This window comes from Rhinatrema bivittatum, chromosome 3, assembly GCF_901001135.1.
Source record: "Rhinatrema bivittatum chromosome 3, aRhiBiv1.1, whole genome shotgun sequence".
NCBI lineage: Eukaryota > Metazoa > Chordata > Amphibia > Gymnophiona > Rhinatrematidae > Rhinatrema > Rhinatrema bivittatum.
The window spans coordinates 51,973,951-52,000,990 of NC_042617.1; the positions used below are offsets into that span (position 1 = coordinate 51,973,951).

The 27,040-nt window shown below is 44.6% G+C and overlaps 1 protein-coding gene across 3 annotated transcripts in view; it reads right to left on the bottom strand.

Moving 5' to 3' along the window:
• The window catches only part of RPS6KC1 (ribosomal protein S6 kinase C1), a 287,188-nt gene that overhangs the window by 15,994 nt on the left and 244,154 nt on the right, over nt 1-27,040 (bottom strand). Inside the window, exon 16 of one of the 3 annotated variants that reach the window (XM_029593218.1) lies at nt 23,348-23,682. The exons of the other annotated variants lie outside the window; for them this stretch is intronic. Within the exon in view, the coding sequence (XP_029449078.1) occupies nt 23,632-23,682 (51 nt within the window). The 3' untranslated portion in view covers nt 23,348-23,631. Of the gene's footprint in view, nt 1-23,347; nt 23,683-27,040 lie in introns of those variants that run through there. 3 annotated transcript variants of the gene reach the window in all.

A 27,040-nucleotide genomic window follows, 5' to 3' on the forward strand; every position in this document is an offset into this window, starting at 1 on the left:
GGACATCTCCCAGTTTTGGCACGCGCCAAATTTTTAAAACTCATCTATTAAGAGCGTTCTTAAATATAACAGTCAAAATACAAGAAGAATGATTTATGGCCAATTCTTTGATTATCTGGAATCTACAACGACTTAATATAAATTCCAACAACAATTATTCAAAGCAGTCAGCTCTATGATAACAGAGACATGAAACGGGCAGTGGAAATCAAACAAGCCTTCTCAGGTTTTGACTTACTATTTTGGACCCTAAAGAAGCTCGCACAACATCCAACTACTTGGTTTTTAGGCATCTAATAAAAACCTGGCTTTCCCAGCAAGTTACGGGCTCCAAAACTAGCTCTTTTATGTTCTCTTTTGGCCTTGAGATTTTTTTTTATTTATAGCATAATTTTGGGGTGGGGGGGATTTGTATCTGTTGTTTTGAGGTTTTTATTATTATGTATTTTATAATTTATTACTCTGGTTATGGATATATTTTATGAGTATTTTTATCTGAATATATTACTGTTATTTTTAGAGGTGACAATTTCAATAAAGGTATTATAGTAATATTTATTGTTCTATTGTATTTTTTTATATTATGTAGCTCTGTTTTTGTTTTTATGTTAACACATCTTGAGCACTTATTGTGGTACGGTATGCAAGAATTAAAAACATTCCATATTTTTTTTGTATTTTAACAACTTTTTATTTAGATGCTGGAACTGAGAAATACATAAATATGTACACCAAAAGTAGGATATACAGGCCATAACGCACAGGTCTTTCAAAGAACAGATCCCAACAGACTATGATACCAGTTGATGATTTTTAGTACAAGACACAATGAGACAATGCTGGAAACGTGAGGAGGTAAGCAGCAGAAACAAGAGGAGATAAATGAGAAAGAAAGGAAGGAAGAAGGGGTGCAATGAGAACATCCTAATCTGCTTATCCAAGAGGCGAGACTCCCATATTAGTTATTTGACATGCCACACTTTATGGAGGTTTCATGTTACTCCATGTACATTTTATAGAAATTGAGTCCCTTACATTGGGTAGCAGGTTCTGGATATCCTCATCTGACTCATTCAAGTAATTACTATTTTTATTGGTCAATAATATTAAGGATATTTGACCGAAGGCCCATATAGTAGGGATGTGCAGCAGGGACGGATTTGTCCCATTCGGAATTCGTATTCGTGGGGAGCCAAATCCGTTGCATCCGTTCTCGGGGGATCCCGATCCGTTCATTAGTTACGTATATATTTGTTTCCCAAAAAAAACCCCATCCCAACCCTTTAAATTTAATTAACTTCAACCCCCCCACCCTCCTGACCCCCCCCCCAAGACTTACCAAAAGTCCCTGGTGGTCCAGCGGAGGTCCTGGCACGATCTCCTGCACTCGGGCTGTCGGCTTCCGGTATTCAAAATGGTGCCAATAGCCTTTGCCCTCACTATGTCACAGGGGCTACCGATGCCATATAGGTAGGACATGGTAGAACATGGTAAGAGCAATGGGCGGCCGGCACCATCTCGTGCTCCTACCATGTGACAGGGGCCAACCAATGGCACCGGTAGCCCCTGTGACATAGTAAGGGCAAAGGCTATCGGCGCCATTTTGAATACTGGCAGCAGACGGTCCGAGTGCAGGATATGGCTCCAGGACCCCCGCTGGACCACCAGAGACTTTTGGCAAGTCTTGGGGGGGGTCAGGAGGGTGGGGGGTTTATTCGTTAGATACGTTGTATTCGTGGGGGTTCGCCATACGTTTCGTGACCCCACAAATACAACGAATAGGGATATATACGTTGCGGATTGCCAATACGTCGAAAACGAATGCACACCCCTACCATATAGTCGGCCCCAATTTCAATTTCTCTTCTTTTCTAGTGCTTATCCCAAGCTTTCCTGAATTCTGTTATTGTTTTATTCTCCATCAGATCCCCTCGTTAGCAACTAAGGACCGAAAGGGGAGCCTTTTTCAGGACCGGACTTTCCATCCTGCACCCTTGCCAGAGTGAATCATGTGTATCTGCATCGCACTCCGCCCTGGCCAAAATGCAGTCTGTCATAGTGGTATGTCGCAATCCGTGGGACTAGCCAACTGTTCTTAAGATTTACAGATGAAAGCAACTGAAAATATAAAGAGAGGCAAACATCCAGTGTGCAGCCTCTCCGTGCTGGGGAAATTGGTTAACAGGGTTGTTCTTTCCCAGTTGTAGCCTTTACTATATAAGACAGGATTGGATCCTTATCGGTCCAAGTTCAGGGCAAGAATCAGCACTGAGACAGTACAAAATCAGGTATATTCTGGATAAGGGCAGGGAAGCACTATTAGTGCTCAGAGACTTGTCAAATACCTTCAGTCTGGTCGACCACCTGTTTGGAGGTAGGCCTAGGGAGGGAATGTATTTTCAGTGATTGAAGTTCTTTCTGCTGGGTCGATCAAGTCAGCGAGGTGGTAGAACTCTTCATATCTGCACCTCAACTGATGGCGTAGGGAGTGCCTCAAGGATCTTCACTGTCACCAGCCTTATTTCATATACATATTCAGCCCCTAGTTTCAGTGATTGGGAGGTTTGGCTTTAAATGTTGGCTATATGTAAATAATATACAGATCTTGGTGCCCCTCTGGGACAGTGCTGGTGATGTGATTAATGCCTTCAATCTCTGTTTAGCAGAAATATCTGACTGAATAATTAACCAGAAACTCAAGTTAAACAGGGATAAGAGAACAATCATGTGGCTTGGTAACAGAGTCTTCCCAAACTGGAATGTGCATATAAAAATCAATTAAAAGTGTGTCCCTAAAATGCAAGCTAAGAATTTAGGATTTCTCTTGGACTCTAGGCTGTCCTTTCAAACTCAGATAACAGAAAGGGTTAATCAAAGCTTCACTTCCTTCTTCAAACTCCGCCCTTATTTGGATAGAGCACATTTAAGAACTGTGGTTCAAGCTTTAATTTTATATAATCTAGATTACTGCAATTCTCTGTACCTGGGTTTATAAAAAAAAAAAAAAAAGTTAAATGAATTGCAACTAACAAACATATCTCAGCAAGATCTGTGATGGGTAAAGCAAGCAGACATACAGCCTTGCCTTTATAACTTTTCACTGGTTGCCAGTGTAGGCATGCACCCAGTTTGAGTTGCTATCATTCTGATTCATGCATGCAGATGGATTCACAATATCTTAACTCCCATCTTTGCGGGAATGCTCAAAGCATGAAAAGCCACTTTCCCCCCCTTCTTTAGAGGATGGGCACCTGATAAAAGGCTAGAACTAGGACTTTTTTTCAATCTTTGGAATTCCTTACCCAAGGACAAGCAACTTGAAACCAATTATCTTTGCTTCAGAAGAAGCTTAACAAAATTGCTGTTTTTAAAGTATTGTGGGATTCGACTTAATTTGGGCTCGAAGCATCTTTAAGAGAGCTGAGGGACCCGATTCATACTGGTGGCCTAATTATTTTAACACTGTGGGAACTGGATATTATTCTTTGGCATTAAAGTTGTACTAATTTCTGACCGGATTAATTATTGTGGATTTGATGGACCTAGAGATGTGATCCGTTCAGCCTGGTCCATCGCGTTCCGATCACTATAGCTTACCACCCTACTACATAGGCCAGATATGTGCAAGTGCTTGGGATACTGGTGTAACATGCATACTTTCACCAGTTTGGCCCATGGAAGCCTATAGCTCTTCCAAAGTTGCCACTGGCCTCTTGATTTCTTCCTTGATCAGTCTTCCTTGCTCAGTCATCCAGTTTGGAGAGCTGGCCTGATCTAAGCAGGGTCTTGGTAGCGCATATACTTTCCACATCTTAATAATCATCTGATCATATTCTAGGAGATATTGAAGGACTTTGCAATTCTTTTTATACCTATGCCCAGACCTTTGCCTTTCCACAACTTTAGCCCAGAGTTTTTCTGGCAGCTCCTTGGTGCTCATAGTTGAGTGTTAGTTTGGACACTACCCATAGTAAAACAGTAACGGAAAGGCCAATATTTAGTGCTACTCAACCAATAAATAGGAACATATCCGGCTATGCTCAGCAGCTGCCACTTAGCTGGATAAGTATTTATCTGACTAAGCAGACAGCAAGTTATCTCGGGGGCAGTTAATGGGCAGGGTTACTTATATGGTTACCTTAACCGGATAAGTGCCAATATTCAGACTTATCCGTTTAATACAAGCAGGTCTAAAGTTGGCTGGATATAACTTATCCGGCTAACTAATCGGGAAATCCCTTCTAAGTTTGCCTGATAAGTTATATCTGGCTAACTCAGTTAGCCGGAGATCTTTGAATATTGGGCCCATAGTAAATGGTGGCAGATAAAGATGAAACAGTCCATCCAGCCTACCCAGCCAGTTGCTTCTGGTAGTAATTTCAGCTTCATACAAGTTATCCCCATACCTACTGTTAAGGGTAGTAACTGCTGCTCCATGCAGGTTGCCCCCATGCCTTCTATTAAAGGGTAGTAGTGACTGCCGCTCTGTGCAGGTTACCCTATGCAGAAGTGATAATTCCAAAATTAATATAATTTACCTCATGTTTTCATTTCCATCCTCTAGCCTGTAGGGATATGCAATGTTTATACCATACTCTTTTGAATTTCATCACTGAAGCAGATAGAAAGTCGAAACGCTGTGTCGGGCTAATTTTCAGTCAACAAACATAACACCACCGCTGACTAGTCGCCGCTGACTAGTCGCTCTCTGAAAGTTTTCAGTTTTGCTTTACTCCTAACATTGGATTGGTTAAATAGAGGGCACTCAATGGATAGTATTCAATGAAAAGCAACAAGCTCTGGACAAGAGACATTTTAATTGCATCAAAAAATAACAAAAAAAGAAATTTCATAATTTCACTATTGGAAGGTTTTTCCATTATTAACTTGGTGTATATAGTGGGTATAGTCCTAATATAGTGACTACAATCCGGATATTCACAACACCAGACACACTATCCTAGCACTTTGAAAGTATATCCCCTTCCATATGTGATGTTGTTTTAAGGGTGGTATAGGGCATCATTTGTTGGTGATAGTTTAAGTGAATTCTAGTTGCCAAACCTTCAACCATTAAATCACCTTTCATTCTATCTACTCCTTCAGGCAGTCTGCTGCAGATCTTAGTGTCATCTGCAAAAAGATAACCTTTTCTTTCTGTCTCCTCTGCAATGTCGCTCACAAAGATACGGAACAGAATCTGAAGCACTCGGTTTAACACTGCTCTCTCTTTGGAGTAAATTCCATGTACCATTAGACACTCAAGTCAGACAACCAATTTGTAATCCATTCCTAGTAACCTTTTTGGCTCCTTTTTCTTAGGGGCGAAATACTGAGCTGACTGATTTTATTTTCTCCTCCCACTTCCTGTAATGCTTGAGGACAACATGCAGAAAGAACCAACAGTAACTGAATGTATCCTGTCATAAGAGCTCTTTAGATTGGAGGAGCTAGGATTGAAATTTATAAAATGAAGAGTGGGGTGGGCTGGGTAAACAGGGAGTGGTTGCTTACCCTTTCAAACAACATTAGGGCTAGGGACACTCCATGAAACTAGCAACCCGCAGATTTAAAAACAAAGCACAGGAAGTATTTTTTCACTCGGCGAACAATCAAGCTATGGAATCTGTTGCCAGAGAACATGGTCAAGGCAACTGTGGTTCAAAAGTGGGTTGGACAAGTTCCTAAAGGAAAGGTTATTAGCCAGGTAGACTTTGGAAAGCCAGCGCTTATCCTTGGGAGTGAAATAGATCAACTGTATGGAATCTGCCGGGAACTTGTAAACTGGACTGGCCACTGTCCGAGATGAGATACTGGGCTCACAGGAACTTGCTCTGACTCAGCATAGCACTTCTTATGTGAATCAGTACAAAATAACATAGGTAAGGCCAATTCACTTGGGGGTAGATTTTCAAAGGGATACGCGCGTACCCCCCGAAAACCTACCCCAAACCCCCCCTGCACGCGCCGAGCCTATTTTGCATAGGCTTGGCAGCACGCAAGCCCCGGGACGCGCATAAGTTCCCAGACGCGCATAAGTCCCGGGGCTTGCAAAAAGGGGTGGTCGGGGGCATGGCCAGGGGGTGCGGTTTGGGACAGGGGGCGTGTGGGCGGTCCGGGGGCGTGGCCGAGTGCCCCGACACAGCGGTCTGTGTCGGGGCCTGCCATGCCGGCGCGTGTAAGTTACTACTGCCCGGAGGCAGTAGTAACTTTTCCAATAAAGGTGGGGGGGGTCTAGATAGGGCCGGGGGGGTGGGATAGGTAGGGGAAGGGAAGGGAATGTGCGGGGGGGTAGAAAGAAAGTTCCCTCCGAGGACGCTCCGATTTCGGAGCGGCCTCGGAGGGAACGGGCAGCGCACGCAGGCCTCGGCGCGCACAAGTTGCACAAATGTGCACCCCTTGCGCACGCCGACCCCGGATTTTATAAGATACGCGCGGCTACGCATGTATCTTATAAAATCTGGTGTACTTTTGTTCGCGCCAATGGCGCGAACAAAAGTACGCACACGCGTATGTTTTTAAAATCTACCTCTTGGTGTGTGTTTTTGTAAGGTTAATTGCTTTCAGTATTTAGGATTGCTACAGAAATATAAGGCGGGTGGAAACTTATCCAATCAGGCTTTTCCACATTTTTATTTCTACTTCCTTTCTGAGGAATTTTGCAATGTATTTTTCACTTGGCCGTTGTGGGGTTGGCTGTGTGGATACATGGAACAAACACTTTTAGTGCATTTTACTTCCAGGCTATATGGCAACAAAAAGTGAACATTTTGGAATGGGGTGTACACTTTCCATTGCAAGTGTAATTACAGTGAAATTAATGGTGGCTTTTCAATGTTAAAAACAAATGTAAAAAACTTAAACATATCTACTATGAATGGAAGAATCTTAGCACCTTTTCCCTTTTTTTCATATGTTTAGGTTTCTGTTTCAATGAAAACCTATCACATGAAGCTCATGTAAGTAAAATGATAAAATAAACAATAGGGAAAGTCAGAAAAAAAAAACCAAAACAGAAGCTAGGACAACTCATCTTCAAAAGTGGAATGTCATATAATTAGGGCTTCTGATTTTCGTTAAAACTGAAACACCCCCCAAAAGGGAAATTGTTTTTTCCAGTTCTAACCAACCCCCCCCCCAAACATTGGCCTATCTGATATAGTGACTCTCATTAGATCTGAATCTGCTGGCACGTCGATGGTATCATCGAGGTGCTGCCTTTGAGCGAGTTGAGGAGAGACATGAGAGCAGTGGTCTGCTGTCATCAGAGCAGAATGGCAAGGAGCCTAAATCCCATCAGCGAAAGAAGAAGCTCCATAGAAGGGAGCAGGCCAATGGAGAGCCCGAGGAAGAGGCATCGTGGGAGAAGCAGCCAACAGGAGGTGTGAGTGAAGACAGGAAAGAGGAAGTGAACAGGAAGGGCAGGGGCATAGCCTGTGCTAACGTTTTTGTTGCCCTGTGCGACAAATTACTGTGCTGCCCCCCTCCCCCCGATTCATTCAGTGCCTGTTCCGGGCCCATCAAATAAAGCCCAGCTCCATCCTGCAATCTATATTTTTTTAAAACCGACAAGCCCCCCCCCCCCCCCCAATAAGGAAGTGTATTAGGTATCCTAGACAAACCTTACAGCCTTGTACACATGCCAACCCGCCCCCCCCCCAAACTCCCACACCCTTTAAAGACACACAATTAAATTATGCATTTATAACAGATTTTACATGAAAAAAAAATTCAAGAGTACAGTCTTCTGAGGCACAAATATCACTGGATTGGGGGAGGTAGGGCCACACAAATTTTATCTTCTCTCTCACACTCACGCACAATAACACATTCATTCTCTTATACACTCCCTCTCTCTAACATATACAGGCTGCCTCTCCCTCATCCTCACAGATACATTATGTGTGTGTGTGTCTGTGAGAGCCTATATGTGACACACAGGCTCTCACAGGCACACCAACATACACAAACACTCAAGCTCTTACACAGACACATTCACAGGCACACAACCATGAACACAAGAAGAGGCTCTCAGACACTCACAGGCTCTCACTCATTCACATATGCATACAAGCTCACACCCACACGATCTCCTGTTATCATTCGGCTGTGGTGGGAAGAGCTCCACCATGGTCCCGCGGGCTTCCTGTGCTGTCATTGGGCTGTGGTGGGATGAGCTCCACCATGGCACCGTGGGCCTCCTGCTATCTTCAGGCCATATGGCCCACCGATCTTCCAGCTTGGGGGTGGGGGGAGGGAGCGGAAGCTGTGCGTGGATGTGCGTGCACACATGTGCATACCCTGAAGTCAGGCCTCTCCTTCGGCTGCCAGCTAGTTAGGCTCTGCTGGTGGCCTGCGGCCTCTCCTGCTGCCTCCCCGGGTATGCCGCAATGCAAATGCATGTTATGCACACCCGGTTGTGCTGGGCCTGAGCAGGGGTGGGGAGAGAGGAGTGCAAGAAGGATTGAAGGAGGGGAGGAAAGAGGAGTGAAGGGGAGCAAAGAGGCAAGAGGAAGGGGAGGGAACGAGGAAGGAAAGGGGAGGGGAGTTTAAGGGAAAGTGATGGGGAGGGGAGAGAGGCATGCAAGAGAGACTGAAGAGGGAAGGATGAGAGAATGCAATAGGGAGGGGTGCAACAGGGAACAGCCTGCTTAGCCATACCCCCCTCCCCCTCCCCCTCATTCCCATAGCCACATATATTTATTTTATTTATTTATTTAAAATCTTTTCTATACCGTTGCTAAGTTATATACCATCGCAACGGTTTACATATAGGCACATATTTAATGTAGGTGGATGCGTACTATAGTACATTCTAACAGGTGCCACAAAAGGTTCAGTTACAATAAATCGTTAAAGATAATCAATTGTTTAGTGAAGTAGGTCATGACCAAGTGTACCTGTAAGGTACGGTTCACGGTTAAAATTCATATTCATAGTTTTTACAATTACGTTTATTTTGATGTAGAGTTCATAGACTATTATAATGCACATTCTTAGAATAGTGCTGTGTGCTGGTGCTCTTCTGCCTATTCCTGTATATTTTCTATTCTCCAGTCTCTTTATAAAAAGCTTGTTTAAAAAGCCATGTTTTTAAACTTTTCTTAAAGGTTTTGAGATCTCTTTGTAATCTTTGTGATCTCGAGGCATTGTGTTCCATAGTATGGGCCTGCTAAAAGATAGGGCCCTTTCTCTCGCTTTACTGAGGGAATGGTTAAGAGAGCTTTATTTGCTGATCAAAGATTTCTGTGTGGGACGTGTACCCGTAGTGCTGTGTTTAGCCAGTCCGATTTTTCATCATGTATTAGTTTATGTATGGTACATAGGGCTTTGTATTTAATTCTGTGTTCAATAGCTAGCCAATGTAATTCCACCAGTGTTTCAGTTATATGATTCCTCCTTCATTTTACGGTTAGTATTCTAGCTGCTGTGTTTTGAAGTATTTGAAGTGGCCTTAATGTTGTATTCAGGAGTCCTAATAAAAGGGCGTTACAGCAGTCTGTGCTGGAGAAAACTAGTGCCTGAAGCACTGTTCTGAAATCAGTTAGTGTTAGTAAGCTGCTGACTTAGTGAGTGAGTAGCCTCACTCACTAAGTCAGCAGCTCCCGACATTCCAGATGAAATAGCTAAACCCAAATGTGAAGAACTTGCTACGTTCTTCCAAACCAAAATAAACAAATTGCTGTCCAACTTCAATACTACTTCTACCACTCCCTTCAGCCTCCCCAAACATAACTTCAACCGCACTATCACTAATGACAACACCAAACTTCTCTCCTCTCTAGACTGCACCTCAGTACTTGAAATAGAATCATTCATCAAGAAAGCCAAGCCCTCCTCCCATCCCTCGGACACAATCCCCACCAAACATCTACTTTCCATCCCTAACCTCATCGCTAAACCTTTAATAAACATCATTAATCTATCCATCAACTCTGGCCAAGTACCTGTTCCCCTTAAACAGGCAATCGTCAAACCTATCTTAAAAAAACCTAAACTTGACCCCTCTGACCTCGCCAATTACCGCCCCATCTCTAATCTCCCCTTCATCACTAAACTCCTCGAAAAAACTGTTAACAAACAACTCTCAGAATATCTCGAAGATAACCGTATCCTAGCACCTGCTCAATACGGTTTCCGGAAATCCCACAGCACTGAGACACTTCTACTTTCCCTGTCAGACCATATTCTTAAAGGATTTGACAAAGGGCAATCATTTATTCTCGCCTTTCTCGACATCTCCTCCGCTTTTGATACCATCAGCCATTCCATTCTCCTACAACGCTTAACTGAAATTGGCGTCACAGATATTGCCCATAACTGGTTCAATTCCTACCTCAGTAACAGAAACTTCAAAATCCAACTAGGAAATCACGAATCCAAAACCATCCCCCTCAATCAGGGTGTCCCACAAGGCTCATCTCTGTCCTCAACCCTCTTCAATATTTACATGCTACCCCTCTGTGACCTCCTTTCTAGTCTCAAGCTGCCTCACTTTGTCTACACTGATGATGTCCAGTTGCTCATACCCGAATCCCTACCAAAAGCTATGGACATCTGGAAGGATACGCTCCAATCCATAAACAACCTCTTAGCGTCCATCCATTTAGCTCTTAACACTACTAAAACTGAAATCATGTTCATCTCATCCCAAAATCATCCTAACCCCCCCCCTATCCATACACCATTTGCCCAGCAAGTCCGTGATCTGGGTGTCATCCTTGACGACCATCTCTCGCTTAAGAAATTCATCAGTAATATACTAAAAGATGGATTTTTTAAACTACACTCCCTAAAAAAACTAAAACCCCTACTACATCCCCCCGACTTCCGCACAGTTCTACAAACCACCATCTTTGCCAAAACCGACTATTGTAATGCCCTCCTCCTTGGTCTACCGAACAACGCCATCCAACCCATTCAAATATTACAAAACACAACAGCCCGGATCTTGACCAACTCACGCAGAAATGACCATATCACACCGATATTAAAAAACTTACACTGGCTCCCAATTGCATCACGCATCCAATATAAGGCTCTCTCCCTTGTCCACAAGGCTTTATACAATCCTGAAATGAACTGGTTCAACGAATCCTTCCGCCTCCACCAATCCAACAGGCCCATCAGACACCAACATCTCGCCTCCATGCCTACACCCACTCCCAAACATTACAAACTTACCTCCACGAGATCCCGAGCGCTCTCTATCGCCGGGCCTACCCTTTGGAACACTATGCCTGTCGAACTACGACAAGAAGAATGCACAAAAACATTCAAACGGAAGCTGAAGACCTGGCTCTTTACCAAGGCATACACCTAATTTCCCCTCTTTCCCCTCTCATCCCCACCTACCCTCCTCCCCTTTCCTCACCCCCACCTTAGGTACTCCCTCGCCCCTTTTCTGTTCAGTCGTCCTACATGCCCTTATCTCTCAGCTCGCTTACTCCTTTAACCCCCCTCCACCCCTCCTTCCCTCTTATCCGCCTCCACCCCCTCCCCATCCCCTCTCCTCTCTCTTCCAACTCTACACAATTGTCCTTCTAGGACATTGCTATTTTTATGAATACTTTGTATATATTGATACTCTATATATATTTGGAAATTTTTGTAAATTTTGCTCATAACGTTTTGTTTGATTATCTCCCGCCCTTATCTCCCCCCTCATTTGTTCATATGTTAATTCGTTATATCTGTTTGATGTAAATCGCATCCTCATTTGTTTATATGTTACTTCGTTATATCTGTTCGATGTAAAACGCCTTCCCAGGCGCCAATTTCAGTTACACTGTAAACCGATGTGATATCCCTGATGAACGTCAGTCTATAAAAATTTTAAATAAATAAAATAAATAATGGTTTTAGTTTTCTGAGGATCATGAGTTTTCCATAGCCTTCTTTTACTTTTAGCGATATGTGCTGTTTTAGATTGATTTCTGGGTCCATTATTATTCCAAGGTTTCGTACTTTTTCAGCTAGTTCAATTTTCTGGTTGTCTTTGAGGATTATTGGAGTTTGGATGATTTCAATATTTTTCCTTCTAAATGTATAAATTCTGTTTTTTCAATATTAATCACAAGTTCCATTCGGTTTAGCAGTTGTTTTATAATGTCTAGGTACACGTTAGCTAGGTTTAACGTTTTCTCTCATGTGTCCTCGACTGGTAGAATTAGTTGAATATTGTCTGCATAAATGTAATGTAAGTTTCCTAGTCCTGCTAGCAGATGGCATAAGGGCAGCATGTATATGTTAAAGAGGGTTGCAGACAGGGCTGATCCCTGCGGTACTCCTAGCCACACACAAACTCACACCTACCCCACCGCCCCTTAGCCACACATATCCTGTCAGCCCTTCAGTCATATATACCCCGCCACCTTCAAACCTTACCACATATTCTACCACCACCCCAGCCACACTCACGTGCATCTCGCCAGCTCCCTAGCCAGACCCAACCTGCCACCCCACTCATCCCCAACACAGCATTTTGCAATTTTAACTTAAATAATAAAGGAATGTAAACATTTGAAGCTAAATTGATTTATGCCTTATTAAATTGAATCTACCTAAAAATATGCCATGAAAACATCGATAAATACCTGTTTTTAGTATCCAGCAAATACACTTATTTACTGATAAATAAGCATCTAAGAGCCTCATTTACTAAGTATTTTTCCCATAGATAAAGAATGGGAGTGAATCAGGCCCTGAATTTGCAATTTATAAACATCTAGGCTCAGAAGCCCAACATAGAATTGATTCTGTAAAATCAGTATTTAAGGGATATGTTGTATCATTTGCTACTGGGCAGAAAATAATCTACGGTGATTGGGAATCTCTTATTTCTTTTTATTTACGCTTTGTACTTCTGCGAGTTAAAAATCACACTAAAGTCACCAGACTCACATTAATAAATGTATGCTAGAATCCTCCCAGGCTATACTGAGAGACAGCTCTGGGCTACAGCAGGCCACATAACTGAAAACTCTCTGCCAGATCATTTGTAATTGATTACAAATGTTTTTAAGAGGCCCTTGTAGTAATCTTTCTATTTCAAGGCAAACTATCTGGACTTGCCTAAAAAAAAAAACAAAAAACAAAAATGGACAGCCAGCAGTCCCAAGCCCTGCTTCCAGCTCAGCAGTCTTTATTCTGAATATCAATGCTAATGTATCTTTCTAAATTCTACAAATGGCAGCTAGGACCCTTTCAGATTTCTGGGCCTGTCATCTAAATACGGTTACCTCAGAGGTAAACATCTGAACAGAAAAAGAAAAAGGCCTTTCAAATAAATAAGACAGGCTCACCGTTCAAGAGAATTAGGAAAATGCAGATGTCTGACATGGGCCTTCTTCCTACCTGGGGAGCTCACGTGATCGGCTGCGGATGCCCCCCCAGCTCCACCTAGCCAAAAGACTGCTCAAGGCTTTGTAAAACAGAAGAGCAGCGGGGGATTCTCCGCACACCTTTTGTACTCTCTCATGCCAAATGATGTCAAGATCTAGAAACCTGCTTGTCAAGAAGAGGAGCAAAGTGCTGGCCCCAGCAGTGGCAGCTGGATCGGAGGACTGTCTTCATTAGCTAAATTTCAAACAGACTACAGCCTCGTTCCATTTGCTTTTTAATATTTTATCTGGGATACAATGTGCTGTATTGGGACTGAACAGCATCTCCTAACCAGCTGCTCTGAATTCAACAGATCCGAAACCCATTTAGGAATAAAACCAAATCGTGCACGCTCACTCCTCTCCCATGTTTCACAGGATACTGGGCTTGACGGACCCTCGTTCTGACCCAGTATGGCAATTCTTTTTTTTTTTTTTTTAATTCTTTATTTATCATTTTCCAATACATTATAAGGGGTAATTACTTTAGGTGTAATTACTAACATTCTGGATATAAAGAATACATTCAAAATTAACAACATTTTCCTTTCCATGAAATGATACTAAGTATCCAGATTCTTCATTAATACAGAAAATTTACGAAACAATTTAACGTAATTACTGCCTATTGTATCAATTTAAACCCTAATTACAAGGAAGTCAAATACAGTAGGGAGGCAAGGGAAATCATAGTGAGAGATAATTAAGAATCAATTAATACATCATAACCTTAACATAGTACTACTTGGAACTATACTTTTTAAAAGTCCCTTTCTAGTCAGCCGGGGAAGATGTAATCGGTCTGCGGGCATCTACAAATTGACGAAGCTGATCTACTTGAAAGAAAATAAAACATTCATCTCCTTTCTTAAGAGTACACTTACAAGGATAACGAAGTGTAAAAGTATACCCTAAAGATACAACATCCTGCCTTAAAGAAAGAAATTCTCTCCTTCTTATTTGTGTAATCTGTGCCAGATCCGGATATATTTACTTATTTATTTATTTATAACTTTTTATATACCGGCATTCGTAAAAAACATCATGTCAAAGGTCAAAGAAAAAAATAGGTCAAAGAGAAAAATAGGTCAAAGAAAATAGGTCAAAGAAAAATAGGTCAAAGAAAAATAGGTCAAAGAAAATAGGTCAAAGAAAATAGGTCAAAGAAAAATAGGTCAAAGAGAAAAACAGGTCAAAGAGAAAAATAGTCCAACATCTGATCCTCGATCAGCCATACTCCCCTCAAGATCTAACCACGTCAGATCTGAACTACACACCTGTTTAAGACTCCTTCTCTCATTCATCAGTCTCCTTTTACTCATGCATAACTCGGACTTTGCACAGCAACAAGGTCTATGTACCCACATATCACAATTTAGACTACCCCTCTAATTATTCAAGATATATACTCATGCCTTAAACATCCTTTGTATTTATCTACGTCCTGTTGACGAGTTATTATTATTATTATTATAGTCTATGTAATATTTAATTTGTATTATTTATTTTTTTATATGATATGTTATATGTTACTCATATGTTAAGAAACGCTGTTTAATGTAACGCCTTTATTGCGACAGTTTTGTTCTTTGTAAACCGACCTGATTCGATACTTGTATTGAGAATGTCGGTATATAAAAATCCGAAATAAATAAATAAATAAATGTCGGTTTACAGACAACTGAGAAAGGAAATTACAATGATAGGTGGAGAAAGGATAGGTAGTTAGAAGGTGAGATAACTTTGCTGTAGAGCCAACGGGCGTCACAGTTAATAAACGGGGTTACATATAGATAACCAAATTAGGTAAAATTAGATAAAATTAGCCAAGATTAATTATATACAAGAGGAGGCAGTATGGGGGATAGGGCGGGGGTGAAGCGCACGGGGAGGCGGGGTGGGGGTGGAACTGAACAAGGGAGCAGGGGGTGGCGATGGGAAGGGGAGATGGTAAATGTATATAGGAAGCTGCAAGATGGATGGGGGGGTGGTGAAGGTAAGGAGGGGGAGGAGTGCGAGGGGCGGGGGAAACTGTACAGGGGTAAGGGAAATGATGAGTGATGAGAAGTCACAGGCTAGGATTGTGAAGCGTTGGGATAGGCCTGTTTAAATAACCAGGTCTTGATTCCTTTTTTGAATTGATTAAGTGATGGTTCTAGTCGGAGCTCGGCGGGGAGGGAGTTCCAGAGGGTGGGGCTGGCAATGGAGAAGGCTCTCTCTCTGGTGTTTGTGAGGTGGGCAATTTTGAGTGAAGGGGTGTGGAGGGTGCCGGCAAGGGAGTTTCTGGTGGGGCGGATGGCCTGGCGGAAGTGTGGCATATCTTCGATCCATGGGGAATTATTTTTGTATAGCGTGTTATGTATGATGGTGAGTGTTTTGTATTGAGAGCGATAGGTGATTGGGAGCCAGTGGAGGTTTTGTAGTATGGGAGTAATATGATCAGTCTTTCTTGAGTTTGTAAGGATGCGAGCCATGGCGTTTTGTAAGATTTGGAGGGGTTTGATAGTGGAGGATGGAAGACCTATTAGCAGTGAGTTGCAATAGTCAAGTTTTGATAGTATAGTGGTTTGCATGACAGTATGGAAGTCATGTGCGTGGAGGAGAGGCTTAAGTTTTTTAAGGGTTTGGAGTTTATAGAAGCCCCCTTTTAGGAGCGATTTGATGTGGGATTTGAAGTTTAGTTGTGTATCTAAGGAGACTCCTAGATCTCTGACAGTGGGTGGATGCGTGAGATTTTGTGAAGTGTTTTGATGCATTTGGTGGATGGATAGGCTGGGTTGATTAGTAATAATAAGGATTTCAGTTTTTGAGGTATTGAGTGCAAGGTGTAGGTTGGAAAGGAGGGCGTTGATAGATGCAAGGCATGTCTCCCAGAAGTGCAGGGTTTCGTTGAGGGATTTTTGGATGGGGATAAGTATTTGTACGTCGTCAGCGTACAAGAAGAATTTTAGTCCTAGTTTAGATAGGAGGTGGCAAAGAGGGAGTAGATAGATGTTAAAGAGGGTGGAGGAAAGGGAGGAGCCCTGGGGTACACCTTGTGACAGGGGAATGTGTGTAGATTCGGATTTATCAAGTTTGACTAAATATTTTCTGTGGTCAAGGTAAGAGGAGAACCATGATAGGGCTGTGTTGGAGATGCCTATCTCTGCTAAGCGTGATATTAAGATTTTGTGGTTCACCGTATCGAATGCTGCTGAGATATCTAGGAGGGCTAGCATGTATGATTGGCCGTGGTCCATGCCTTTTAGGATGGTGTCTGTTATCGCAAGTAGGAGCTTTTCCGTGCTTCGGTTTTTGCGAAAGCCATACTGGGCGGGGTGGAGGATGTTGTTGTCTTCTAGGAAGTCGGTGAGTTGTGTGTTGACCACTTTCTCCAGGATTTTAGAAATAAAAGGCAGGTTGGAGATGGGCCTGTAGTTTGTGGGGTCATTTTGGTCGAGGGTGGGCTTCTTTAGTAGGGGCTTTACTATGGCGAGTTTAAGCGGGTCAGGAACCGTCCCGAATGTAAGGGAGCAGTTTATGATATCCGCTAGTGGTCTTGCTATGACTTGGCCATAAAACATTAATGGCTATGACTTGGCCATAAAACATTAATGGAAATTTTCTAAAGAAATTACGCATTACGCCATTTAGATCTTGAACAGTAATAAACGCAACAATGTTGAGATTACTACCTGATAATCTCCTTTTCCTTAGTGTGGACAGATGGATAGTATCTGCGTGCTAGCAGTTGGAGACGGATCTGACGTCAGCACGGGGTATATAGCCCCACAGGAAGCGTAGCTATTCAGTAATCTTCCTTGCAAAAGCTGTTATAGATGTGTGTACTGACGCTCAGTGAAAAAGTGAAAACAGGATTCCCCTGACCGATTGATAGGAGCTGGAGACCGCCAGCAGACCGAACCGGGAAGGCGTTGACACCTGGTATAGTGTACCCTCGCATAGCAAGAGATGATTTAGCTTACCTTGCAACGGGGAAACCCATGTACGCAGGCAGCCAGGCGGGATGCTGAGTCCATCTGTCTACACTAAGGAAAAGGAGATTATCAGGTAGTAATCTCAACATTTCCTGGCGTGTAGCCAGATGGACTCAGTACAAATGGGATGTACCAAAGCTTTACTCCCCACCTGGGTGGGAGGCTGCCTGAGGACCGTGTAATACCGCCCAGGCAAATGCGGAGTCCTCCCTGGCCTGGACATCCAGACGGTAGAATCTGGAAAAGGTATGGAGGGAGGACCATGTCGCTGCTTTACATATTTCCGCAGGCGATAGCATCTTGGATTCCGCCCAGGATGCCGCTTGAGCTCTGATAGAATGAGCCTTGACTCGTAGAGGCAGAGACTTCCCAGCCTCCACGTAAGCTGCTCGGATAACTTCTTTAATCCAGCGGGCGATGGTGGGCCGAGAGGCCGCTTCACCTTGTCTCTTACCGCTGTGCAAGACGAACAGATGGTCCGTCTTTCGTAACTCTTGTGTCACTTCTAGATATCTGGGCAGCAATCTGCCAATGTCGAGATGGCGTAATAAACGCCCTTCTTCAGGTTTCTTCAAACCCGCCGTGGTAGGCAAGGAAATGGTTTGGTTAAGATGAAACTGTGAAACCACCTTAGGTAGAAAGGAGGGAACCGTACGAAGATGGATAGCCTCCGGAGTGATTCTGAGAAAGGGATCACGACAGGACAGTGCTTGTAGCTCCGAAACACGGCGTGCTGAACAGATAGCCAGCAAGAACGCCAACTTCAATGTTAGCGACCGGAGAGATAAGAAAAGAGAAAAATTAAAGTAGTCTTGGAAAGCACGCTCAACTAGCGTGCAGGCACTGCAAACTGCTTTGGAGACAGAAATTACTGAATAGCTACGCTTCCTGTGGGGCTATATACCCCGTGCTGACGTCAGATCCGTCTCCAACTGCTAGCACGCGGATACTATCCCATTTGTACTGAGTCCATCTGGCTACACGCCAGGAAAGTAAAGTATTTCTTTGTAATACATCCATTTCAGAATTTTCTAGGAAGCTGGTTAGATTCATAGGAATAGTAGAGACAGGAGCAGTCCCTATAGGAGAAGGTCTATTATTCAAAAATCTACAAAAATTTATAGACGGCATATTTTCATCAGTATATCCAAGACCTTCCCTAAAGAGTCTCTTTAATGTGATAAAGGGAATTTCTCCAGCAACTTTAGGGAAATTCAGGAAACATAGATTGAGATGCCTTATGTTGTTCTCTAGGTCTTCCAGACGTTTGGAGCAGGCCAACTGTTCTCTCACAACTGCAGCATTAACCGACTGGAGGGAATGAATTTTACTTTCAGCCTCCGAAACTTTGTTAGTAGTCACTGTGGCCTGTTCCTGAATATTTAATATTCTTTGTTGAAAATTGTAATTCAAAGAGTCCATTTTATTTTCCAATCTTTTCATAAATTGTCCCTGCCCAGCTACCAAGTCCCACAGTGACTCGATGCTGTCACCAAAACTCCATCTGCAACAGCCTCCTCCTCTCTCCCTCCGAGGCAGGCCTCCAGACCTGGAGCTCTCGAGAGACCCGCTCCGGCCACGCTAATTCCTGCCCGGGCGGGCTCCCCCACACTCGGCGTTCCTCCTGAGTCACCTTCCACTCCCCCAGTTGCTCCGGCCGCGTCATCAACCCGCGACTGGGGAGTGACTCGGTCGGGGTCACACTGCGCCGGAGGCGGTCTAACCTCGGGACTGAGACGCCTCGTTCGTTGGAGCTCCCTGCTCTCCCCCATAGGGGCTCAAGTCAAATTCATCGGTTCCCTCTTCTAGTTCCAGCTGACGCATGAACCGCAAGATGTCCAATTGCCTGGAGGGAGGTAAGGCTTCGGGTGGGAAGACTCTTACTTTTCCTTTCCTTTTCGAAGGCATAGTTTAGCTAGGAAGTTTCAGAGAAAAAGGAATTTGGGCGAGCTGCGTTCAGTGTCTTGGCTATGCCGCCATCTTGCCTCCTCCCCGGGTCCACAGTATGGCAATTCTTATGTTTTTATGTTTCCTGCCATGGCTCACTGGGAGGGAGGAAGGGGTGTGATCTGTTCAGATGACACAACGATGTCCTTGTGCACCAAGGGTAATTATAAATTGGTTGTGTGTGTGTGTGTGCGCATTTACTGATCTAAGAATACAATTTTAATCTAAGAATTAAAATATTTGTTTTGAATGCAGACAATCAGGCCAATACAGAACGGTGCGCTCGGCCAAGCGCACCATTAGCCCCCTTCTGGACGTGAGGAAAACGCATGTCCAACCCCCCAAAAACTAATAGCACCCAGCATGGCAATTTCTTATGTTCTTATGTTCTTAGCATGCCCCAAAAATAAAAAAATTGTAAAAAAAAAAAAATCAGCCCGCGGCTCGCGGGTTGGAAGACGGACGCTCAATTTTGCCGGCATCCGTTTTCCGAACCCATGGCTGTCAGCGGGTTAGACAACCGACGCCGGTAAAATTAAGCATTGGCTGTCAAACCCGCTGACAGCCGTCGCTTCTGCCAATAAGGAGGCGTAGGGACGCGCCAGTGTCCCTAGCGCCTCCTTATTACCGCGGGCCCTCATTTGAATACTAAATCGCGCGCCCAGGATTGTGGCCTGGGCGCACGTCGGGAGAGTGGGCGCTCACCTCGGAGCACCGGCTCTCCCGCGCATTTTACTGTATCTGCCCGAATGTGATGTGAGGACAGAAAGATGACCGAGCCAGCTAGGAAGCACAGCACAGGGGCAGGCAAATTCGGGTCTTGATTTCGGGATAACCAAAATATGCAAATTAACTGACCCCTGAAATAAAATGTATTCAGATATATCTGATGAATATTCACAGATATCCTGCAACATCAGACCCATCTGTTGGTATGGAGAGCTGGAGTTACCTCCTCAGCCCATGAGTTTGCCTTTTTTTGTTGCTCAAAGTAAAAAAAAAAGCTGACATAAAAGCCTCAAATGAAATTGTAACATAGGACCCCATGCCCTCAACATATTTTAAAGCAAGACATTTGATTCCTGAACTGGAAAAGCTTTATTCAAAGTTTATCATGCACACAGCACAGCATCACTGCACAAAACCCTGAAAACACTCAGAGCAACCAAAACAACACACACTGCCTTTTAACCCACCAATGCTGGAAAACGTTGGACTAAATGCATTTCTGAAAGAACACCCAAATAATGATACATACATACTACATACAGAATAATGTCCAATCATATATCTAAAACCGTACGATTATTTTCACGTAGTAATGTCTACATTGCACAAAAGAACAGTGAAAAACTGCCACAACTTTATTGCAGATTCTCTGCAAATTTCCAGTGCCCCAGCTGATGACATCCGGTGCTTGGCAGTAAATGGCAGGCGAGATCCAAGCATACCTTACAACGTGCAGCTGTGGGGTCTACGAGACTGGCTTTTTTTTCGTGGTGAGCTGAGCAGAAATGACTTGGAATTGGAAATTATAGTACAATGCAGGCGACTGTACGCCAGCCAAAAGTTTGGTTTATGCTAAGTGGATTTCAACAGTACATGCAGTACACGGTGCCTTTCTGAATCCAGCTGTATATGTGAACCACCCTAACATGGGCCTCTTAGACCCATGCACCACTTTTCACATTTATTGTTAACCACACACTTTGCTTTTTTTTTTTTTCACTCTCTTCTGACGGTCTGTTTCTCCTGGCTGGTAGCTTAAAATTACAAAAGTGTTGCACCAAACTCATCCTGCTCAAGTTAAGATGTCAGTAGCCCATGCAGAGAGAACGGAACAATCAACCCTCTCGGACTCTTCAGGGTGAATTGTCAAAGGGATGACTTAGCTTGCTCGATGGCAGTCTCTGAATATTTACCAGGTCCGAGCAGCTAAATTTGCCCAGGGAATAAGGCTAAGGCAGGAGTCAGCAGGAAGCCTGGGATAGAAGGGGGGGGGGGGTAATAATTTTATTAACATCAGCATGCCGGGTGAAGAGGGAGGGTATCACAGGCTGCCGGCGAATGGGAGGGAGGAAGGGGCAGAAGAGAGATTGCACTGAGATCAGGGTACCAGAAAGTGGCAGGGAGGTCCAGAGAGAGCTTCATTCACGTACAGAGTAAAATGTTATTGATGGCAGAAAAAAAGACCAAAATGGTCCAACAGGTCTTGGCCCAGAAAATTTCTTACGGTATCAACTGCTGCTCCCTGCAGGTTCCCCCCATCTTCAGGGATCAGGGCTGCCAGGTGGAAGGGAAAGGAGACTGTGGATGGGTGGAGGCAGGGATGTCCTGTTGAACCTTTGATCAATTTTCAACAAGCCTTTGAAAGGCAGTCTTAATCTGGCTAGCTTTGGGCCAACGAGATTCGGCTAACAATGAGCAAGAATCTTAGCTAGCCAAAATCTACCGTATTTTCCGGCGTATAAGACGAATTTTTAACCCCTGAAAATCTTCTCAAAAGTCGGGGGTCGTCTTATATGCCGAGTGTTGTCTTATAGGGCGAATAATTACCGTATTTTTCGCTCCATAAGGCGCACTTTTTTCCCCCAAAAGTGGGGGGGAAATGTCTGCGTGTTATGGAGCGAATATTAAAAAAAATAAAAATCTAACAAAACCCCCCACCCTCCTGACCCCCCCCAAGACCTGCCAAAAGTCCCTGGTGGTCCAGCGGGGGTCCAGGAGCGGTCCGGGAGCGATCTCCTGGACTTGGGCCGTCGGCTGCCAGCAATCAAAATGGCGCAGACTTCCCTTTGCCCTTACTATGTCACTGGGGTCGACCAATGGCAGCGGTAGCCCCTGTGACATAGTGAGGGCAAAGGGTCGTCGGCGCCATTTTGATTACTGGCAGCCGACGGCCCTTTGCCCTTACTATGTCACAGGAGATACCACTGCCATTGGTCGACCCCAGTGACATAGTAAGGGCAAAGGGCTGTCGGTGCCATTTTGATTGCTGGCAGCTGACGGCCCAAGTCCAGGAGATCGCTCACGGACCCCCGCTGGACCACCAGGGACATTTGGCAGGTCTTGGAGGGGTCAGGAGGGTGGGGGGTTGTAGAAAACTAATTTGGCAGATCTTGTGGAGGGGTCAGGAGGGTGGGGGGTTGTATTTAATTAATTTGGCAGGTTTTGGAGGGGTCAGGAGGGTGGTGGGTTGTATTTAATTAATTTGGCAGGTTTTGGAGGGGTCAGGAGGGTGGGGGGTTGTATTTAATTAATTTGGCAGGTTTTAATTTATTTATTTTATTTAGGGGTCAGGAGGGTGGGGGGTTGTAGAAAACTATTTTGGCAGATCTTGTGGAGGGGTCAGTAGGGTGGGGTTTGTATTTAATTAATTTGGCAGATCTTGGGGGGTCAGGAGGGTGGGGAAGCTGAGGGATTAGTTTTAAAGGGTCGGGGTGGTTTTTTTGTTTATCGGCTCGGGCGCAGCCGATAAAAAAAAACCCGATCGGGCCGGACGAAAAAAAAAACACGATGTGAATCAGAACCGGAATCAGAACCAATTCCGGTTCCGATTCACATCTCTATTACCGGTACCTCCTTCTCTGCCTCTCATATCTCGCACATGCACGTCTGTGCCGCTTCACTGCAGTCCTCAGGAGCGAGATCTGAGAGGAGGTACCGGTAATAGGATACAAGGGTGGGCCAGAGGGATGCGTTACCGCTCTGATAGTCTTGGAGACAGGGAGGGCTGGGCAGGCAGGGAGAGCTGACCAATCCAAGCAGGATTTGTATACAACAACCAGCCAATTGCCGGTAAGGTACATTGCTTGCCGTGATTGGCTGGTTGTTGTATACTGGGTACCACATACAGTATGGTTATGTAGTGACACAGAAGGGTAGTCTTATACGGCGAGTATATCCCAAACTCTATATTTTAACTGGAAAAGTTGGGGGTCGTCTTATATGCCGGAAAATACGGTAGTTGGCTACTCAGGTGGCTCAGTCATTTTTGAAGCTTGCCTCCATGCCTGCCCTTCACTGGCAACCAAGAACAGAAAGAAGTTCTTTCTTTCACTAATATGACCTGCAAAGTCCTCCTGGAGAAGCAAAATAATCAGCTCCATGGTTCTCCAAACCTGAAAACAAACAATCCCATCTGCAGAGTCCACTCTGATTCCTAGGATCAATATTGAAACAGGCCTAAGGTGAGGCTCTGCACACAGAGAGAAAACAAAACTTAGGTACACCTTAGGACGCTTTAACACCGCACTGAATCGCCTTCTTTCCCCACTCCGGCAAAGGTTGTCAAATCATCATCCCTGAATTTTTCTTCATGGGGGTCAACGGAGTTTATGTCTCCAACCAGTGAAGCTTGTAATACCACTACTGATCTGGAAGTCAAAAAAGCTCTGAGTAACAGCAGATCTAGGATTTAGCCGGGGAGGACAGCGAAGAAGCACAGGGCAGAGAATTCAAGCAGTAGGTTAACACTTTACCTTTTTTTTGACTGCGTGTGCTTGCATACACACATTTGTAAGTGTGGATAGCCCATCAGCAATACAACGGATCTTCTCATTTAGCATCTCCTTGCAAAGCTCCGTGCACTAGAAACCTCAGTAATCAGCTCACTGAAGCTCCCAATTTAAGAATCTACATTTTTTTTTTAATCTTAATATTTTAGAGGAAAGATCTATTTCTTAACTCTGATGGTAGGGATTGATATATATATATATATATATATATATATATATTATAATTATTATATAGCGCCATCAGTGTGGATCAAATACCTCACATGCATAAAATGTCCCCGCCCACTAAGAGATCAAGTTCTAAAGGGGTGATTTTCTAAGCTGCACAACAGGGAATGTCAAATTCCACGCAAGCAAGCAAATTCGCTCTTTAACATCTGAATCAAATATTGTGGCTGTAAGTGCTTCAAGTTGTGGAGAACTAGCGAGATCCCCTTTTCTACCCCGTCACATGGCACCGGACTGGTCTGCTAGTTACTTAAAGGTACTGGTCCAGAGGAGCTGGGTGGAACGGGGGTAGGGGAGAGGAGTAGGGGTGTCACTTGTGGATAACCAAAGGCGGAGGTTGATATTGGGGCACCACAATCTATTAATTTTATTTTTTTACATTTAAGGCTGCCTCAGGGGGTGGTGAGGCTCAGGGAGAGGGGCTCATTATCCTGCTTCTGCAAAACTCTCTGGGTATCTAGTGAGAAAACCCAAGGATTTTTACACAAAGGGTGAGAGGGGTTGTCTGGGGCTGCATGACCCCTTTAAAAAATGGCAGCCCAGTGATATGGGACTACCATCGTATGGGGGCCACTTCACCATGGAATTTTTCCAGATGGTATTTTTACCACTGAGAAAAATACAGCAGGATTCACTAACCTGTGGTACTGAGTGTCGCAGGATAATGAAATTGCATGGTATTTTTTCTTGAGGGGAAAAATATCATGGCCTAGTAAATCTACCCCCTAAGTTTGTAACATTGTAACATATTATTGAAGGCAGCAAAAGACCAAATGATCCATCCAGTCTGCCCAGCAAGTTTCTTATGGTAGTAACTGCCGCTCCATGCAGGTTACCCCCATGTTTGTGTTAAGGGTAGTAGGTGCTGTTCAGTGCAGGTTACCCCCATGTTTGTGTTAAGGGTAGTAGGTGCTGTTCAGTGCAGGTTACCCCCATGTTTCTGTTAAGAGTAGTAACTGCCGCTCCATGCAGGTTACCCCCATGTTTCTGTTAAGGGTAGTAACTGCCGCTCCGTGCAGCTTACCCCCATGTTTCTGTTAAGGGTAGTAACTGCCGCTCCGTGCAGCTTACCCCCAATGTTTCTGTTAAGGGTAGTAACTGCCGCTCCGTGCAGCTTACCCCCATGTTTCTGTTAAGGGTAGTAACTGCCGCTCCATGCAGCTTACCCCCATGTTTCTGCTAAGGGTAGTAGCTGCTGCTCCATGCAGGTTACCCCCATGTTTCTGTTAAGGGTAGTAACTGCCGCTCCATGCAGGTTACCCCCATGTTTCTGTTAAGGGTAGTAACTGCCGCTCCGTGCAGCTTACCCCCATGTTTCTGTTAAGGGTAGTAACTGCCGCTCCATGCAGGTTACCCCCATGTTTCTGTTAAGGGTAGTAACTGCCGCTCCGTGCAGCTTACCCCCATGTTTCTGTTAAGGGTAGTAACTGCCACTCCGTGCAGCTTACCCCCATGTTTCTGTTAAGGGTAGTAACTGCCGCTCCGTGCAGCTTACCCCCAATGTTTCTGTTAAGGGTAGTAACTGCCGCTCCGTGCAGCTTACCCCCATGTTTCTGTTAAGGGTAGTAACTGCCGCTCCGTGCAGCTTATCCCCATGTTTCTGTTAAGGGTAGTAGCTGCTGCTCCGTGCAGCTTACCCCCATGTTTCTGCTAAGGGTAGTAGCTGCTGCTCCGTGCAAGTTGTCCCCATTTTTCAGTTAAGGGTATTAGCTGTCGTGCCATGCAGATTACCCCCATGTTTCTGTTAAGGGTAGTAACTGCCGCTCCATGCAGGTTACCCCCATGTTTCTGTTAAGGGTAGTAACTGCCGCTCCGTGCAGCTTACCCCCATGTTTCTGTTAAGGGTAGTAACTGCCACTCCGTGCAGCTTACCCCCATGTTTCTGTTAAGGGTAGTAACTGCCGCTCCGTGCAGCTTGCCCCCATGTTTCTGTTAAGGGTAGTAACTGCCGCTCCGTGCAGCTTACCCCCATCTTTCTGCTAAGGGTAGTAGCTGCTGCTCCGTGCAGCTTACCCCCATGTTTCTGCTAAGGGTAGTAGCTGCTGCTCCGTGCAGCTTACCCCCATGTTTCTGCTAAGGGTAGTAGCTGCTGCTCCGTGCAAGTTGTCCCCATTTTTCAGTTAAGGGTATTAGCTGTCGTGCCATGCAGATTACCCCCTTGTTTCTGTTAAGGGTATTAGTTGTCGCTCTGTGCAGGTTATCCCCCAAGCCTTTTATATTAATATAGCAACATTTTTATTCAGACAGTGATGCTTGACGTGCTTTGCTTTTGGACTTGGCTGTAGAAGCAGTGCTGAGCTTTTTCCCTTATGTCTGCATGTCAGTACCCCACACCCTAAAAGTTGGGGCCCAAGTTGGTTGCTGTCTGAATCCAATTCCCCTCCCCCTGCTGTCAAAGCAGAAAGAGATGTTGCAAGGCTTATTGGTTAAGGGTAGCTATCCCCATGCATACTGTTAAGGGTAGAAATTGCCACCGAGCGGGTTACCCCCATGCACCCTTTTCTTCATTTCCGTCCTCCAGCCTTTAGGGATCCACAGAGTTTATCTTATGCCCTTTTGAATTCGTTGACTGTTTTCTTCTTCACCACCTCCTCCATCAGGGCATTCCAGGCATCCACCATCCTCTCCATGAAGAAATATTTCCTGACGTTGGTTCTGAGTCGTTCCCCCTAGAGTTTGATTTTGTGACCCCCTAGCTCTACTGTTTCCTTTCCAACGGAAAAGGTTCGACATTTGAGCACAGGTGGGCTAAGAAACCTGTTCAAAGTTATATGCTGGTAGTGGGGGGAACTGTTACAGTCGTGGACCCTTGGGCCGGTTGGGACAGAGGATGGTATGCTATGGAAGGCCACAGCAAGCGTCCCAGCCGGGAGGCGGCTCGGGAGAGACTCAGAGAAGACTTCACCACTGGAAGTCCGAGGTCCCCACAGGAGGAGTCTGTAGGGACCCGGATCTCTTGGACTTAGGTGGAGTCCTATGCGACCAAGGA